At 41.9% G+C, this 19434-nt stretch overlaps 2 protein-coding genes across 2 annotated transcripts; both read left to right on the forward strand.

Annotated features, from left to right (window-relative positions):
- The first annotated feature begins 281 nt into the window (after positions 1-281).
- LOC139560548 (angiopoietin-related protein 4-like) lies at positions 282-7835 on the forward strand. Its single transcript, XM_071377413.1, has 7 exons — positions 282-927; positions 1992-2102; positions 2213-2303; positions 5151-5264; positions 5414-5509; positions 5992-6270; positions 6449-7835. Exons 1-7 carry the CDS (start codon positions 406-408, stop codon positions 6631-6633), a joined length of 1398 nt encoding a protein of 465 aa, XP_071233514.1. The 5' UTR covers positions 282-405; the 3' UTR covers positions 6634-7835.
- Positions 7836-15577: 7742 nt separating this feature from the next.
- On the forward strand, positions 15578-16739 carry LOC139560551 (angiopoietin-related protein 4-like; the record flags this gene model as incomplete). Its single annotated transcript, XM_071377419.1, has 2 exons — positions 15578-15902; positions 16058-16739. Coding segments are annotated over 2 exons (501 nt in total), but the record flags the coding sequence as incomplete, so codon positions are not given.
- Between the last annotated feature and the right edge of the window lie 2695 nt (positions 16740-19434).

Genomic DNA, 19434 nt, shown 5'->3' on the forward strand with positions numbered 1-19434 from the left:
GTGTTTGCACATAAAGCTGTCTTTTATTGTATAGCTGTGCATGTCAATGTGCAATAATTTGATTGAAATCTCTTTGTTTACCGTATTTTACAGGTAGTGATGAAATTGGCTTCATTGTTACATCACGTGCTCCCCTCTCACGCCTTCGCTTGACATAAAGAGTTAACTGAGCGGGGGAGAAACCTGAGAGCAGCTCTTCCCCCTCTGCTTGGCCAGCCAATCAGATCAGCCAGCCTGCTGGAGTTGAAGGGCTCTGAAAGTATAAAACCAACGTGCTCTGCACAGAGAGGTAGGATCTTGAGCTCAAGCAAAGAACTGGAAAGAGAAGGGTGCTTCTGCAAACCACCTGACAAAAAAACGACCAAGAACTTGAGCCAACGAACAAACAAAGGAAAGCAGGCAACAATGAAGACAATACTAGCAACCCTGACTCTGTGCCTGGTCATTCTGATGGCCACCGGCAACCCCTTCGAGAGGAGAGGAGGCTCGGCCACCAGCGGGAAGGAGAAGAAGATGCAGTATGCAGCGTGGGACGACGTGAATGTGATCGCCCATGGCCTGCTCCAGCTAGGCCAAGGCCTCAAGGAGCATGTGGACAAAACCAAGGGCCAGATGAGGGACATCACTGCCAAGCTGAAGGTCTTCAACGGCACTGCAGCGGACCTGGGCAAGGAGAGCCAGAGGCTGCAGGCGGAGGGCGAGGTGTTGAAGTCCAAGGCCCGGGGGCTGGAGGACATGGAGGTCCAGGTGCTCAACGAGACGGCCGAGCTGAGGGAGAAGACAGAGGAGATGCAGCAGGAGAGGAAGAGGGTGGATGAGAGGATGAACAAGCTGGAGGAGAAGATAGATGGCATGCTGCAGGGAGAGGGGCTGCCCGACATGAACATAGGCAACTCAGGCAACTACAGCGATGCACGCATCATTCAGGTAAGGAGGGAATCCATGACTCTATTTAGGTCATTCATTGTGTTTGGAAAATAAGCTATGATACAATTGTGCATTTGGTGTAAAGGAAGGGAAGCAAATGACTTGAGATAAAAAGTGATTAATGACAAGACAGACTGTAAGCTAACTGCTGCATGTCTCCCCTTTTGTGAGTTTACTTCTCTGCAGTTGCCATTGTATCCATTAATTTCTGATCACTTCAATTCTGATTGCTTCAGTTGTATGAAGCATTACCATACAATGCTTTTTGCAGTGAGCAGCCTGGCATATTAATTTACTATTAATTTACTGCGATAACATGACAAAACACCACAGCAAATAGATTAATTGATTAACATTAAATAATGTGTATTACAGTAGGCTACTAGTATTATACTTTCTCCTACATTAGTCATGCATAATAGTTTGGCAAATGGCCTATTTGCTGATGTTCAGAGGAACAACTGGAGGGGGACAATAGATGCACTTTGATGGACAAGAACAGTTCTGGGATTATTTACATTGACTCAAAGGGACTTAAAGATATTCAGCCTGAAGCAATGTCTGAAGGCATGCCAGTGGGTGTGTTTATTGTGCTGGAGTGCGTGGACTACGTGCTAAACGTTGGCCAGACAAAGGAAATGCACCCATTCGTTTCAGAATGTGTGAATGATTTTTAAACAATGATATTTGGAACATAGCCCAGTTGAGGAAAATGTCACTCTTGATTTAAAGATCACGTGGAGCTGCTATAGGACCTGAAAAGTAAAAAGAGAATTTCTTGTTCTGACATTGACTTTTTTTGTGGGATGGAAACCCCAAAGTTATTATTTAACCAAACTACCGGGTTGGAAATGACAAAAGCTGTTGAATGTGCTCGGATAGGCTATGTGAAATGCGGCCCGATTCAAAGCACAAGCACATAGTAGTCTATATGTTATAGTCTAAAAACACAGATCACAATATCGCCTTTGTGGTGGGCTATTCCTATGTTATAAGAAACATAGGCTACTTAAAATTATGTCACAGGAGAAAGACTAACAGGGTACCTGTCTGTTTTCTTTCAGTGGATGCTGGAAGCTCAGAATAAACGTATTGATGACCTGGTCAACAGAATCCAACTCCAGCAAGATAAACTTGAAAAGCAGAACGTGCGCATCAGGACCCTGCAACACCAGGTATGAAACATTTTGTGAATATCACTGACCCATGTATAATTATTTAAAACATTCATGAGGCTATTACATATTATTAATTATTTAAAACGTCGTTTTCCTTGCTCACTCAGATTCAGCTGAAAAAAGAGAGACCAGCATTCAGGCGTAAACCAGAAGAGACCGTTCAAAATGGCAGCATTGAGCTGCGCGACTCACCCATCGGTAAGTAAAGCCAAGCTTCATGTCAAATCCGTTGTTTAAATTGACGCCCAGACAAATACTGACCTCCCATGCCATCTACTTTGAGACAATACGAGGCTTAAAACATCAAGTTTAACTGGAGTTCCCTCTAAATGACGTGAAGGATTGACTGTAATTATCAGATAATTGCCCGCGCGCATCTATCTGCCCAAAGCCCGCGAAATATTACGCACAGGTGATTGGCCATGCCAATTAATGCACCTACCAATGACTGAAAATTGTACATTACTTGTCTGAAGGAACGCTTTCATTGGGTTCACAGTAAATATAATATATTCACAGTATAAAGAAAAAGATCACAGTAGGAAGTGTCAATTGAGTTAGGTTACACACTGTCTTACTTAATACAGTAATTGTAAAAGTGATCATGATGTCCTCGACCTACACCCAAACCAGACAGCTGTTAACATCTGAACTGTACTACTGTGGCCAGCTCATAATGTAGGCTTTCATCAGTGCTGTATGGAGCTTGATCATGGCCAAGTAGGGAAAAGTTCAGACACTAGTTCCAGGATTTCTGGCAATGGAACAATGATTAACTCATGGCAAGTTCCTGTTTAGTGCTTTAGCTGGGGTCTGGTCTCACTAAAAAGTCAGCATTGAGGGATGAATCAATAGGCCTATACAGGATATGTGAGTCATGATTTAACTCTGAATGTGACCTATGCGAACCATGTCACTTTATGGATGTTGGTCAGATATGTGATTGACCTACTCAGAGTTGATTGAAAAAGAAAGTAACATTGTTATACATACCGTTTCAGTATATTGCCTGTTAAAACAAGTAAATTATCGCTCTCTCAATCAAAAGCAACATGACTTGTGGTTCTATCTAAATAGTGGGTTTTACACTATTTCACACTGTCTGATAGCCACTGAGGAAAGTAGGTGAAAGGTGAACCCACAGGCCCAGAATTGTGAGATGCAGTCACCCAGCAGAACACAATGAGTCGTCTCAGCAAATTCTGACGTCAGCAGGATTTCAGGAATTCTATAAAAGAAACAAGTCATCTGGCTGGACTCCAATTGGGGGATAGTTCAGCTGTCTCGGACAGTGTTAACTCAGGGTCACAGCCCCAGCACAGAGGGATAACTCACAAATCTGATGGAGCTTGGGGCGGAGGAGGGGGACTTTTTGCAAATTTAGAACCTAAAAGGGTTCTTCGGCTGTCCCCATAGGAGAACCCTCTGAAGAACCGTTTTTGGTTCCAGGAGAACCTTTTTGGTTCCAGGGAGAACCCTTTTGAGTTCCATGTAGAACCCTTTACACAGAGGGTTCTACATAGAACCCAAAAGAGTTCTACCTGGAACATTAAAGGTTTCTCTATAGGGACACCCAAAGAACCCTTTTGGAACCCTTTTTATTAAGAGCGTATGTTCCTCAGATTAGGTCATTTGGCCCAGAGCCAGAAAAAGTCATGAAAGAAAGCAAGGAAAAGGAGGCGGTTTAATTTAGTCTGGTGAACTTTGTACACACATCCTTTCTTGTTTTGAAGGCACTGACTGCATACCTCCTTGCTCCCTTCTTCCAGCCCTCCCATTTTCCCTCTCACCATAAAACAGTGGTATATGCCTCAAGAATGTGCAACCTTTCCCCCAGATCTATCAGAGTAGTCAAAAGTTCCTCTTTTCCCCTCCTCCATCCCTTCTTCCCCGCTCCCCATCCCTGTAGACCCTTGCTTCTCTGGCCATAGCTGAATGAGAAGTGTGCCAAAGTTGAGAGGAACCCCTGACCCCAAGGCAAACCGCGACCACAACCACGCACCACTAATCAATAGAGATCATGCTTCGCCCCGGGTTATTCCAGTAGAGTGATGCATTGGGGTCCCGTTGTCTGCTCTTGTGTTTGTTCAATAGCAACCAAGTCAAATCAATATCAATCAAACCAAAACCAATATCGATTGATTGGCTCCAAATCAATTAAAATATTTACTTAGGCGATTGTTGCTTATAAAGAGCATCATAGCCGATGAACGTATGCAGTATCTATCAAGTCGGCATCATATAAACTTGAACCCTTTTCTGGAAAACATTAAGGTTGTGCACCATCTCATGCCTCATCAGGCACATGACAGCCACTGGGCCCCCCATACCTTTTGTTTATGCTGCCTGGCTGTCTCTATCTCATTCTACCTCATGTGCACAGCAACCAATCGCTACTAAGCTCTCTTTTGTTCCGGGCAGGTCAGACTAGGGCACAACACATTAACTCTTGAGCTTTGTTAGGTTTACAATTACTAATAAACCCACTTCACGATAAGGCCTCTTTATGGGCAAACATTCAGCATTCACAGACCTGGAGAGCTACAATGAAGAAGCCAATGATAGGGATCCTAGATAGGGAAACCAGATGTATCCTGATTCCTGAACATCTGACCTAGTTATTAAGTGAAAGGTAAACATGTTATGCAATGTCCCTACAAAATAATATTTTAAAAACAGTAATATTTGACTTAAGTGACTACTTCTGCTTGGACCCACCAAACCCTCACTTCCATACACACAAGTGTGAATTCCCTCAGTAGAAAACAAGTGGAGTTGTCAGAGGCAGGGTGGACTTTTGCCCCATAGCTCACAAACAAGCTCTGTGTTGGCTGCTGTTCAAGGCACTCGAGATAAGAAACCAGAGTTTTTGTTTTCTAGTTGAATGAGTCATTTATAAATAGAATATTTGTGCCAGCGAAGGGGAAAGGCCAAGGCACTGTTAGAACACAGACCTTGACGACGTGTACTGATACTGTCTTGAGATACGAGGTGTGGGAGAACAGTTTGTGAACCGTGTTGTGTTTTTGTCTTTGTTTTTTTCAGAGATGGCCTCAGACTGCCATGAGCTGTTCCTGAGAGGCGAGATGGCCAGCGGAGTGTACACCATTCAGCCATTAAACTCCCAATCCTTTGAAGTCTTCTGCGAAATGACAACTGGTAAGGGGAGTTAGCCAGGATTCTGGCTCACCGTATAAGGTTACTCTATAGCTTAGTTTATGAACATATTGTATCCATACATGAATGACAGTTGGCGGTAGTAAAAAAAAAAGACTAATCCCACTGCTCTTTCTCTTTCCTCTCTACAGAAGGTGGCTGGACCGTGATCCAGAGGCGCCAGGATGGCTCAGTTGACTTTGACCAGCTATGGCAGGCCTACCAGAGCGGCTTTGGCAGTCTGAATGGTAAATATATCCTCTGTTGTCTTTTATCATCTCCCTCAATAAATTCCTCTGGAGCTAGCTAGCGAGGTCACACCGAGGTTTGGACAGTACCACCCACATCCACAGCATAGAACAGTACAGCACAGAGCTCTTGACCCGAAACCTCCCAGTTCAGTTTGATTAACAAGCAGCGATACTAACACTAATACAGGATTGTAGATATCAAGATCGAGGGATCAGATGGATCTTGATATGGCAGGTTTGGCATAAACAACCATCTAATCTCCAGCTTTAATGTCCCTGGTGGCTTTAGGTGCCAGAAGTGACCAAATCGCATGGTCTATTCCTGTTAAATTAGATTAAGTGATTACCAGCCCTGTTACGATCAGATCCTTTAAATTAACGAAGACACTGAGATATCTGGACACATGTATGCAGACTTTGCACATGCTACCACAGCCACTGATCAGGTTTTAACTCCTTTGATCTCTCTCTCTCTCTAGGTGAGTTCTGGCTTGGTCTTGAGAAGATGAGTGCCGTGGCCAAAGACACAGACTACATCCTCAAGGTTAAGTTCTCAGACTGGAGGGGCGATTCTGAGACCATCCAGTACCCCATCCGTCTGGGCGGGGAGGAGAGCCACTACGCCCTCCACATCCAAGAGACCTCCAACGGCAACCTGGAGAGCGCCCTGACTACCGAGGCCTCCGGCCTGCCCTTCTCCACCCGCGACCAAGACAATGACCAGAAGAGCGACACCAACTGCGCCAAACACCTCTCTGGTACGTCTCCTCTTTTTCAAAGTTCAAAGTTACTATTTGGCTGAATTTTATCTAAGATTTAAGATTTATTTAGTCTAAGATTTAAGATTTATTTAGTGTAAGGTTTATCTCTCTATGACTCAAATTGGGAATGTAGCACCAATGCTAATCTAACCAGATGTTTGCTCTCTTTCTCCAGGTGGCTGGTGGTTCAGCAACTGTGGACGCTCCAACCTGAACGGCCGCTACTTCATGAGCCCTCCTCCCAAGCAGAGGCATCAGAGGAAGCAGGGGGTCTTCTGGAAGACCTGGCGTGGCCACTACTATCCCCTGAAGACCACCGTCATGATGATCGCCCCCGCTGTGATCGAGAACAAGTCATAGAGGAGAGACGCTCAGCATTCTGACAAATTTTCTCCTCTTGAACTGAAACACTGTTAGAGGCGGTTGGTCAATGACTTGGGTAAGCTACCCAGTCAGTCCTGGCTTCACCCAGTGAGACTTCCAACAGAGCCAAGGCCATTATAAAAACCAAAATAACTCGTACTTGAATGGGCTCCATGTTTCCAATTCTCTGTTTTTCAAAAGTCTTAAAGTCTCTCAGCAAGATACACAACCGAACAATGCATAAATGTATCTTTAAGATGTTAAGAAGTACATGTACATGTGAATCTAGCAGTGGAAAGTTAGCAAGGGTGTTTCACCACAGCTGTGGTATGAGCTCACTCTTAATCACTGTTTAAAGCAACGCTGGGCCTCTAAGACTGCATCAATGAATGGAACAGAATGAGGCGAGTTCCAACATGTTTTTTGTGTTGCAAGAAACCAAGCATTTTCCACGTTAAGACCTATCTGACAGTGGTTTCTGAATGCAAGAGCTCTCCCAGAGTTTTAACAGTGATTTCTAGCTAGAGCAAAGTTTTGTCAGCATGAACACTGTAGTTGTACAAGTGGGGCAGCTCTAGAGAGTTTCTTAATCCGATTGTATGGACCAAATGGTGACTGAAACAATTTGTTGTTTTTCCACATGAAACTAATGCCATTAGCTATCCAAAGGCATTATATAAAGAAATAATCACTGTAAACTATAATTACAGAATTACAGGATGTAATGAGACAGAACGTGTGTGAAGTATTTTTCAACAATGGTGGTTTCTATGGAGCAAACACCATTCCAGCTTCTGTACAATGTAACACTACTTTTCCTGCAGTTTTATTTTGAATCAAAGTAAGCTCACGCTCCACTGTTGTGTTCTCGTGGAGATGTTTTATCCTTCAGTCACATTGACTGTCCTTAAAATGACCAGAGTCATCTATTTCTGTCTAGTGTATGATGAATGAATGTCGACTGTCTCTTCAGAACCTTGACTGTAACTTGTTGTAAAATTCTCTAGTGTTCTTGTCGATGACTTGAGTTTTTTTTTGCCTTCTTTATTTATAAGTTGTAAAGAATCTTTATATATTTCTGCTATCGCCTGTTTGTAATTTATATTGTCGATTTCATGTTTTCCAGTTGTGTAAAATTGCTGTTGTTTTTTTAAGAGAAAATAAACTGATCTTTGGCATGAACCAGCCAATGAAAATGATCTTTGGCATGAAACAGCCAATTCTCTGTCTGATCTCTGATCAAACACACTGATGCAGCTGGAAATACAATACAGAAGTGAGCCAATGACCAGAATTGAGTATCAAATCCCTTACAAAAAGGCCACATGAAGAAATCACGTGGTTGTCGAACACGTGAAATATATAAATACATATTTTTTTTATGTGTGAAGATTCACATGTAGTGTTTTCCCCTGTACTTTGTTTACAAACATTGGAGTAAAACAAGCTTATATTTTGGCTTCTGATGGAATACGACAGTTGAACTAAGCACATGAGGCATTTATACGTTCTATTCTTCAAGAATTAATGGGTACATATCATTCATTTATAAGTCCAAAAGTCCAAAAATGGATGTAGCAACTAAAGATTGCCTCCTTATCCCCTGTCATACTTCAGATCATTTAGCTATCTGATTTTAAATTTTAGGACCCCTTTAGGTAAAAAAAAATGATTTAAAAAAATGATTTGATAGATATTGAATTTGGCCTTTACTACTAAAGCCTAGAGAAACGCATTGAATAACACTTTCATAAATGGGAAAAAAAGACAGTCAAAAAGACAGTAGTAATTTTTTTACACATATTCAACACACATATGTGAGATCATTTAAAGAAAAACTCCACCCTAAAACTATATTTTGGTATTTGCTTCATTAGTCCATTGTTGATATAGTCCCAAAATGTTTTGCATGTCAGCAATCAAGTTTCAAGATATATAACTTTCAAAAAACAGAAACATATTTCTGTATTTTGAAAGTGGGGGGAATTTTCCATTGGGGTGTCAGGACAGAGAAGAGATTTGACTGGGCAGAGCTGGAGCTCGGTTTGGGGTGTAGGGTTTGAGCATAGCCTGAAGGTAGGGAGGGGCAGTTCTTCTTGCTGATCCATAGGCAAGTACCATGGTGTTGTAGTGGATGCGAGCTTCAACTGGAAGCCAGTGGAGTGTGCAGCGGAGCGGGGTGATATGAGAAACTTCGGAAAGTTGAACACCAGGCAGGCTGCGGCGTTCTGGATAAGTTGCAGGGGTTTGACGGCACAAGTAGGGAGCCAGCCATGTCCAGACGGGAGATGACAAGTGCCTGGATTAGGACCTGCTCCGCTTCCTGTGTGAGGTAGGGTCGCACTGGATGGATGTTGTAGAGGATGACCCTGCAGGAGAAAGTCACTGCTTTGATGTTTGCAGAGAACGTTTGCAGGGAAGGGTGTTGTCCAGGGTCACGCCAAGGTTATTTTCACTCTGGGAGGGGGACACTGTGGAGTTGTCAACCGTGACGGAGAGGTCTTGGAGTGGGAGGAAGAGCAGCTCCGTCTTGACGAGGTTGAGCTTGAGGTGATGGGCCGACATCCAAGCTGAGATATTTGCCAGGCACGCAGAGATGTGTGTCACCAACTGGGTGTCAGAAGGGAGGAAGGAGAAAGGAGCTGAGTGTCATCCGTATAGCAGTGATAGGAGAGACACTGCATGGTAGCAGTGAGGATATGACAACGCCGAGTGACTTCGTGTATAGAGAGAAGAGGAGAGGGCCTAGAACCGAGCCCTAGGGGACACAAGTAGGTAGAGCACGTGGTGCAGACACAGATCCTCTCCTCGTCACCTGGTAGGAGCGGTCTGCCAGGCAGGATCCAATCCAAGAGTGTGCAGAGCCTGAGACACCCAGCCCCTGAGAGGGTGCAGAGAAGGATGAGAGTTATTTAAGATACACTACATGGCCAAAAGTCAAACATCTCATTCCAAAATCATGGGCATTAATATGTAGTTGGTCCTCCCTGTGCTGCTATAACAGCCTCCACTCTTCTGGGAAGGCTTTCCACTAGATGTTGGAACATTGCTGCAGGGACTTACTTCTATTCAGCCACAAGAGCACTAATGAGGTCAGGCACTGATGTTGGGCGATTAGGCTTGGCTCACAGTCGGCGTTCCAACTCATCCCAAAGGTGTTCGATGGGTTGAGGTCAGGGCTCTGTGCAGGCCAGTCAAGTTCGCGCTTTGTGCACGGGGGCATTGTCATGCTGAAACATGTAAGGGCCTTCCCCAAACTGTTGCCACAAAGTTGGAAGCACAGAATCATCTAGAATGTAATTGTATGCTGTAGTGTTAAGATTTCCCTTTACTGGAACTAAGGGGCCTAGCCCGAACCATGAAAAACAGCCACAGACCATTATTCCTCCTCCACCAAACTTTACAGTTGGCACTATGCATTCGGGCAGGTAGCGTTATCCTGGCCTCTGCCAAACCCAGATTAATCCGTCGGACTGCCAGATGATGAAGTGTGACTCATCACACCAGAGAACTCGTTTCCACTTCTCCAAAGTACAATGGTGGCGAGCTTTACACCGCTACAGCCAAAGCTTGGCATTGCGCATGTTGATCTTACGCTTGGTTGCGGCTGCTCGGCCATTGAAACCCATTTCATGAAGCTCACAGCGAACACTTCTTGTGCTGATGTTGCTTCCAGAGGCAGTTTGGAATTCGGTAGTGAGTGTTGCAACCGAGGACGGACAGAATTTGTATGCGCTTCGCGCTTCAGCAATCAGCGGTCCCATTCCGTGAGCTTGTGTGGCCTACCACTTTGCGGCTAAGCCGTTGCTGCTCCTAGACATTTCCACTTCACAACAGCACTTATAGTTGACCGGGGCAGCTCTAGCAAGGCAGAAATTTGATGAACTGGCTTATTGAAAAGGTGGGATCCTATGATGTTGCCACATTGAAAGTCACTGAGCTCTTCAGTTCGGGCCATTCTGCTGCCAATGTTTGTCTATTGAGATTGCATGGCTGTGTGCTTGATTTTATACACCTGTCAGTAACGGGTGTGGCAGAAATAGCCAAATCCACTAATTTGAAGGGGTGTCCACATACTGTACATAGTGTACATACCATGCAGTGTACTCTTCAAAGAGGCTGGGGGAAATTTGTTCCACCATTTAGGTGCAAGGACAGAGAAGAGCTTTGACTGGGCTGAGCGGGAGCTGCCCTCCCGCAGGGTTGGGAGGGCCAAGAGACCAGAGGTAGTGGAACGGAGGGCTCGGGTTGGGATGTCTTGAAGTCTGTCTGGTTAGGGTCAAGAAGATCATAGCGAGAGAGCTGGTCAGAAACAGCACACTCAAGTGTTGTGGTCACCCTAATTCCACATTTGGAAACTTTTCTACTGCAACATGTTAAAAAAAAATTACGTGAGGAGAATAACATTATTTCAACCCCACATGTTAATCTGCAATTCTACATGTGAAACTGAGATTTTCACACGTGGAGTTTTGTTATATGGGAAATTGCTAATTAGATTTTCACATGTGGAATTACAAGTTCACGTGAAAAAAAAAATATGTAAAAACATCTAATTTGCAGTTTCACATGTGAAAATCTCACTTTCACATGGGGAATTGAATATCCGATGTTCACATGTGAACATTTTTAACATGTGAAACCTCAAATGTTACATGTGAAACTGCAATTCACGTGAGGTGAAAACGTATTATTCTTTAATACATGTGAAAATATGGTTTAATGTGTGAAATTGAAGCCTCACATGTGTAAACAGCTATTTTACATGTGTTTTTTTAATGAGCCTGCTGTCCCTATAGTACTCTCTGAGCATTCCCTGTGCATGCAGTGGCCATGCATTCCTACGTCACTGACTGGCTGCTTTGCATGTGTGGGAGGTATGTCAAACAGGAGGGGAGGAGGAGGAGAGAGAAAACTCGAAGGCAGGAGTGGAGGGGGTAGTGGAATTTGAGGAGGTAGTGGAATTTGAGGAGAGGCACATGTAATCAGTAGACCAGGCAGCTGAGGGGGAAGTCTGCTTGGGAACTGGGAGAAAGGTCATGTTTACTACTAAGCAAGGAGCTCTCTTTTGTTCGGGCAGGTCAGACTAGGGCACAACATTAACTCTTTATCTTTCTTAGGTTTATAACTACTGATAAACCCATTTCACAATAAGGCCCCTTTATTTGCAAACATTCAGCATTCACAGACCTGGAGAGCTGGGTGATTCTGCAACTTCAAGCACTTTGGCAAGGCAAGCTTTCAGAAATTAAAATGTATTGAAACACCATTTTACCAGTATTATAATCGTCTTTGATTTGTCTAGAAATAATATCTGATAATGGCTGCGATCGTACTATTCAGGAATTTATATATTTTCGTCATTTTTCTCAGACAGCCATAGACAAATGTAATTTCCATCACATCATTGAACATCAATTTTTGTTGAAAATGAAATGATCACACAATTATTTTATAACACATTTCTTATACATTTGTACATGAACTTGTATTGAATATTATTTTAAGTGCTTTTTAAGATTTTCCTAAAATTAATAATTCAACACAACGCCTGAATGTATAAAGTTGCTTTTGTGACAGCTGAAACAATGTATTTATCATAAAAAAATAAGATATTTCCACCCAACCTTTTTGTGAGATTATGATAACAACCATATGATTTCCCTGTCTAAAACAAATCAATCAATGTAAATTTACATAATATACTAATTTACTTAAAAATATGGGTGTGGTGGAAATGACAAAGTGTGGTGGAAATGACATCTATGTAAAAAAAAATTTATGAAAACAATATTTTATTGCAAACATTTTGAACAACAACCATTGTAGAACATTTAATTAATTTAAGAAAAAGTAAAATTCCAAAAGTGGGCAGAGCTCAAGGAAGTAGGCCAGTGTTTTTGAGAGATGAGCCCAGATTGCAGAGGGGTCATCCGCATAGAAGAGCTCAGTGAGCAAAGTGAAACGGTATCATTTGTGGTATATCCAACACAGGTGTGGAGGGTCACCTGCTTGTGAGAATCACCAAAGTGAACTGCCTGGATTTCACTGGTGTATTTACACAGGTAGTTTTCTCAGTGGCACAACTTTGGTTTTAGAAGTGGGGGGAAATACATATTATAATTTGTTTTATCCAGTCGGATAAACACTCTAAACAACCGTTGCCTCATTTTGTAACACATTCAAATTATAAAACTGGAGGGGACTAAAATGCAATTTCAGAATGTGAGGGGGACATGTCCCCCCCGTCCCCAGTGAAAGTTGCGCCACTGAGATCTCTGCAAAGTCAATATGCACGATGATCTCCTCTTTCCGCAGATTCTCTTTTAATTCTCTCAGTTTGGAGTATTGGTGTCGAATGTTGTACATGTGTTTCCCCAACTTCTCTTTCAATCCTTTGGAGAAGTCCTCCAGTAGAATCTGTAGTGTGCCACACACCTTTTCGTATACTGTCAAATGTAAAGGGAACTTCTCCATGTTTCCCTCTTTGTTTGTCTTCTCTCTCTCTTCAGCTTAGTTTTTCCACTCAAACCACAATGTCTGCTCACCAGCATCAAAGTCAGCTGTTTAAGCTCTTTGGCTTGGCAAAGGGAGCACTCTGTGTACATGCACTCTTTCTTCAGGTTCTCACAGCACAAAGACTCGATTAGGTTGTCATTGTTGCTGCAGCTGATCACTTTGTGATGCTGTAGTTTGTCCGCCATGAACTGGAGGTTGCCGTGGGTTTTGCAGAGACGTGTCCCTATCCTGGACTGTTGGCTTGACAACCCAAAAATACATATTTTAAAGAATTCATAGTAAGACATTTTAATCCCTCTTAAAATCCTGATAAAGGTTCTGAATTGTGCCATTCAAGAAGCACTTCTGCTTTTTTTCTCTTGTTCCTCGTTAGTGTGTCCTTTTTCCCTGTTGTTGCTCTACTGTTGACATCACGTTCATAGAATCTAGTGATTTTCTCTTCTGTGGCTGTGCTAATTATGTTACACTGCTTTTTTCCTGGAGTATTGAAGACTTGTTGGCCTGTTTTCATTTTCCCTCAATGCTTTTGCTGAAAATCCAAATTCTCTGTTTGCAGCTTTGACCAGGCCATACTTTCTCAAGATGTTGCCACTTGTTTGTCCTTGGCTCTGCGCATTTTTTTATACTTTTGCTTTTACTCTGCAATGATTGCATTTTGAAACAACAAATCCTTCTCAAGTTCTTCGGAGTTCCCTTCATTTACTGTTTTGTCTTTGTCTTTGGTAAATCTTGTCTTTTCATTTTCTTCATCAGTTGATCATATCTTTTTTTGTATTTCTCAGTTTTCCGTTAAGCTTTATCAAGTTTGACATTTGCAAAGATCTCTATGTTTTTGAGCGACCTCTTCCAACCTTTTTCCTTCCAGCAAGTATTAGACTTCTCATTCCTGTTGCAGATGATGAGGAAGGGGTATCGGGGCGTGCATCAGGGGCAGGTAAGCTAGGGGCAGGTATGATGGCCTCATGTTCTGGCTGCAAGTCATCTGGTGACTAAGGTGTTGTGTTGCCTGATAGGTAGGTCTCCATTGCAACTGTTCTCTTTAAAGTCTGTCTTCTATTCCATTGGTTGCATTTCCATTGCCATCTCTTGCTTCTTTGTATCTCCTTCCAGTATCTCTCCCTGTCTTTTTGCAGATGTTCCTGGTATCGTATAGGATCATTTTTTATTTTGTTTCTATGTCTGTGACCTCTGTGCTGTTTTATGTGGCATCTTCTAAAAACAAAGAAAAATACTACTTATGTTTTCCAATTGTGCACACCTTGGAGCATTTTCTAGATTCAAGTAATTTACATGATTAAATAAGCCTAAATTTAAAAAACAAAGTAAAAAGTAATAACATAATGGATTTTTGTCATTTCCACCACGTTCTGTCATTTCCATCACAGTTAAGTTTGTGATGGAAATGACTGGTGGAAATGACGCTTCTGCTGTTTTTGGAGAAAAATGACAGACTGCTTAGAATGCTTTGGCCAGTATTACAGCTAGCATATGGTTTACACTAAATACATCAAATATATTTAAAAAATCTAAATTCTACCACAAATTAAAGAAATTGTAGCCTGTTTGGAAATGACTAACAATAAAAATTGCCCTCAGTGGTGGAAATGACACCACTACCAAAGGACAGATATATTTTGTGGAAATAGCAATATAAAGGGCATACTCACAATAAATATTGATACAGATTGTATTTAATTGACTCTTTCTCTAGGAGATAACATTACATAATGTGTAATTATTCATGTTTTCTCATAGAAAAACATAGTAGAAGCTCATAAGTGTGAGTCAGGGACAAGAGCAAAACAGTGAAATTGAGGTATAAAATGAATCTGAAAGGTATCTAAAATACTTGATAGAGAGGTGTTGAAAAAAATATGGGGTGAATGTAGTGTGAACTTAACATATAAAAAATAAAACCTTTAAAAAAAAAAAATAATCCCCAAAATTGACCCTGAGGACATCGAAGTTCCCGTAGTTGCAGAATTAACCAGCTACAATGAAGAAGCCAATGATAGGGAACCCAGATAGGGAAACTAGATGTATCCTGATTCCTGACCTAGTTATTAAGTAAAAGGTAAACATGTTATGCAATTATGTCCCTACAGAATAATATTATACAAATAGTCACAAGTGTGAATTCCCTCAGTAGAAAACAAGTGGAGTTGTCAGAGGCAGGGTGGACTTTTGCCCCATAGCTCACAAACAAGCTCCATGTTGTCTGCTGGCCGACATAACAGTTTGAAGTTCAAGGCTTTGGAGATATGAAACTAGAGGCTCTTATTCTAGTTGAATGAGTCATTTATAAATAGGATATTTGTGCCAGCGAAGGGGAAAGGCCAAAGCACTGTTAGAACACAGACCTTGATGACGTGTACTGATACTGACTATCTGAGGTACGAAGTCTGGACAAAAGAGTTTGTGAACCGTGTTGTGTTTTTCTCTTTGTTTTGAGCACTCTCTCTCTCTAGGTGAGTTCTGGCTTGGTCTTGAGAAGATACACGCTGTGGCCAAAGACACAGACTACATCCTCAAGGTTAAGTTCTCAGACTGGAGGGGTGATTCTGAGACCATCCAGTACCCCATCCGTCTGGGCGGGGAGGAGAGCCACTACGCCCTCCACATCCAAGAGACCTCCAACGGCAACCTGGAGAGCGCCCTGACTACCGAGGCCTCCGGCCTGCCCTTCTCCACCCGCGACCAAGACAATGACCAGAAGAGCGACACCAACTCCGCCAAACACCTCTCTGGTACGTCTCCTCTTTTTCAAAGTTCAAAGTTACTATTTGGCTGAATTTTATCTAAGATTTAAGATTTATTTAGTGTAAGGTTTATCTCTCTATGACTCAAATTGGGAATGTAGCACCAATGCTAATCTAACCAGATGTTTGCTCTCTTTCTCCAGGTGGCTGGTGGTTCAGCAACTGTGGACGCTCCAACCTGAACGGCCGCTACTTCATGAGCCCTCCTCCCAAGCAGAGGCATCAGAGGAAGCAGGGGGTCTTCTGGAAGACCTGGCGTGGCCGATACTATCCCCTGAAGACCACCGTCATGATGATCGTCATGATGATCGCCCCCTGAGGAGAGACGCTCAGCATTCTGACAAATTTTCTCCTCTTGAACTGAAACACTGTTAGAGGCGGTTGGTCAATGACTTGGGTAAGCTACCCAGTCAGTCCTGGCTTCACCCAGTGAGACTTCCAACAGAGCCAAGGCCATTATAAAAGTCAAAATAACTCATACTTTTCAAAAGTCTTCAAGTCTCTCAGCTAGAGAGAACAATGTTTAAAAAGTTAAGAAGTAAAATGTACATGTGAATCTAGCAGTGGAAAGTTAGCAAGAGTGTTTCACCAAAGCTGTGGTATGAGCTCACTCTTAATCACTGTTTAAAGCAACGCTCAGCCTTGGGACTAATGAATGGAACAGAATGAGGTGAGTTCCAACATGTTTTGTGTCGCAAGAAACCAAGCATTTTCCACATGCTAAGACCCATCTGACGGAGGTTTCTGAATGGTAAGAGTTTTCCCAGAGGTTGAATACTGTCCTCTTTGGCTTGAACCAGCCAATAAAAATGATTTAAAGAAAAATCCTTTCGCTGTCTGATCTCTGATTAAACACACTGATGCAGCGAGAGAAACAATTCATAAGTCAGCCAAAGGCCAAAATGGAGTAACATTCAAATGAACATAGCAGCCAACTCAAAGAACAAAAACCTGTAAAATGAACATAGCTGCCAACTCGAAGAAAAAAAACCTGTAAAATGAACATAGTACTCAACTCAAAAACAGTCAAATTAACTTCCCAGTGGACACAAACTGGTTGAATCAACGTTGTTTCAACTTAATTCTCAACGTATTGTGACATGGAATCTACGTGGAAAATACATTGGATTTGAAAAAGTCATCAACTGTTGTTTTGAGGGTGAAATTTCAACGACAGTATTATCTCTTCACGGTAACCAAATTTAAACCAAGCCGAACCTTGTATAAAATATGTTGAATTTGTACCTTTAAAACAGATCCTCAGAACTTTAATGTTATATCTCCACTAATCAAAAAGTAAAACTATAGGCTGGGCAGCACCTTCTACTGGGTGATTGATCTACAGCTACCCTTTGGTCTCCCATCCAAGGTTTTAACCAAGGCCTGCCTAGCTATGATATTTGTCACTGACTATTACCAATGTGCTATTGTGAGAATGACTGTTAAAATCTCCACTTAAAAATGAAATAGATTCACTGTTGCTATCGAAGTCATTCCAAAGGGTAGGTTTAACCGAGTAAATGAAATGTGACTATACTTTATCACTCATATATATTTAGGATTTGCAAATTCATCAATGTTGAGTTGAGTTTGGTTGTCAACGCAACCAAATATCAACATTTGAAGTAGATGTATCTTCTGCTTGGATAGTTCCATTTTTACCACTGACTAAGTCTGGCTTTAATTCCAGTTCGTCTATAAATTAATAATTGATATGTTGGATTCACATCTCCATCTCAACCAAAGATCTAAGTTAAAGAATATGACTAAATCAAATCAAACTTTATTTAAAGTGCATTTAAAGTTTGATTTGATTTAGTCCTACTTTTTTACTTAGATTTTTGGTTGAGATAGAGACGTGAATCCCACATATCAATTATTAATTTGATTGATAGATTTTTTGGGAAAAAAACTATTTTCACTTTGTCATTATGGGATATTGTGTGTAGATTGATGAGGAAAAAATGTAATTTAATCATTTTTAGAATAAGGCTGTAATGTAACAAAATGTAGAAAAAGTCAAGGGGTCTGAATACTTTCCAAATGCACTGTGTGCCTGTTTGAAGTGTATGCAAATAGATTATACAAGTGGTTAGGCCTTTTCAACACACAAATGTTTAATAAAAAGACTAGAAGAGAAGTAGTCAGAGCACACTGCCTGCCATCCGGAACATCTACAGCACCTGGTGTCACAGGAAGTCCAAGAAGATCATCAAGGACCTCAGCTACCTGAGCCACGGCCTATTCACCCTGCTACCATGCAGAAGGCGAGGTCAGTGCAGGTGCATCAAAGCTGGGACCGAGAGACTGAAAAACAGTTTCTATCTCAAGGCCAACAGACAGTTAAATAGTCACCACTAGCAGGCCTCCACCCACTACTTTAGTCACTGTCACTAGACGGTTACCACCCGTGTACTCTTCCATGAACCTTAGTGGCTGCTGCCCTATGTACGTAGTCATGGAACACTGGTCACTTTAAATACCGTTTACATACTGTTTTACCCACTTCATATGTATATACTGTATTAGTCAAGGCCTATCCAATTTAACTATTGCTGTACATATACTATTCTTCATATATACTACATATTCTATTCATATACTGTCCATGTTGTCTATACATCCCATCACTCACACACATATATACACACACTGGGGACAAGCTTCCTGCCATCCAGGACCTATATACTAGGCGGTGTCAGAGGAAGGCCCAAAAAATTGTCAAAGACTCCAGTCACCCAAGTCATGGAATGTTCCCTCTGCTACCACATGGCAAGCGGTACCGGAGCACCAAGTCTAGGTCCGAAAGGCTCCTTAACAGCTTCTACCCTCAAGCCATAAGACTGCTGAACAATTAATCAAATGGCCACCCAGACTATTTGCATTGACCCCCCCCCCTCCGCGCCCTTTGTATTTACACTGCTGCTACTACTCTCTGTTTATTATCTCTGTATAGTCCCTTTACCTCTACCTTCATGTATAAATTACCTCGATTAACCTTACCTCGACTAACATTGACTCTGTATCGGTACCCCCTGTATATAGCCTCGTTATTGTTATGTAATTTTATTGTGTTATTTTTTATTTTATTTAGAAAATATTTTCTTAAATCTATTTCTTGAACTGCATTGTTGGTTAAGGGCTTGTAAGTAAACATTTCATTGTAAGGTCTACACCTGTTGTATTCGGCGCATGTAACAAATACAATTTGATTTGACACTCCGGACTACGACATTGCTCGTCCTAATATTTCTATATTTCTTAATTCCCTTCTTTTACTTTTTAGATTTGTGTGTATTGTTGTGTATTGTTAGATATTACTGCACTGTTGGAGCTAGGAACACAAGCATTTCGCTACACCCACAATAACATCTACTAAATACGTGTATGCGACCAATACAATTTGATTTGATGAAAGACTATCATTCATGTTGTTGATGTTAGTTCTGTGTGTGCAGTTCAGGGCAAGGCCTTCTGCTTTGTTTTGAACCAGCTGCAGCTTTGCTAGGTCTTTCTAGAA

The sequence above is a fragment of the Salvelinus alpinus genome, chromosome 30 (assembly GCF_045679555.1).
Source record: "Salvelinus alpinus chromosome 30, SLU_Salpinus.1, whole genome shotgun sequence".
In the NCBI taxonomy this organism is placed as follows: Eukaryota; Metazoa; Chordata; class Actinopteri; order Salmoniformes; family Salmonidae; genus Salvelinus; species Salvelinus alpinus.

Excerpts from the sequence above, each read along its gene's own strand:
- LOC139560548 (XM_071377413.1), top strand. The coding sequence starts at position 406 with ATGAAGACAATACTAGCAACCCTGACTCTGTGCCTGGTCATTCTGATG. Across the intron at positions 2,103-2,212 it reads TCAGGACCCTGCAACACCAG|ATTCAGCTGAAAAAAGAGAG; the intron begins GTATGAAACATT and ends TTGCTCACTCAG. Across the intron at positions 5,265-5,413 it reads CTTCTGCGAAATGACAACTG|AAGGTGGCTGGACCGTGATC; the intron begins GTAAGGGGAGTT and ends TCCTCTCTACAG.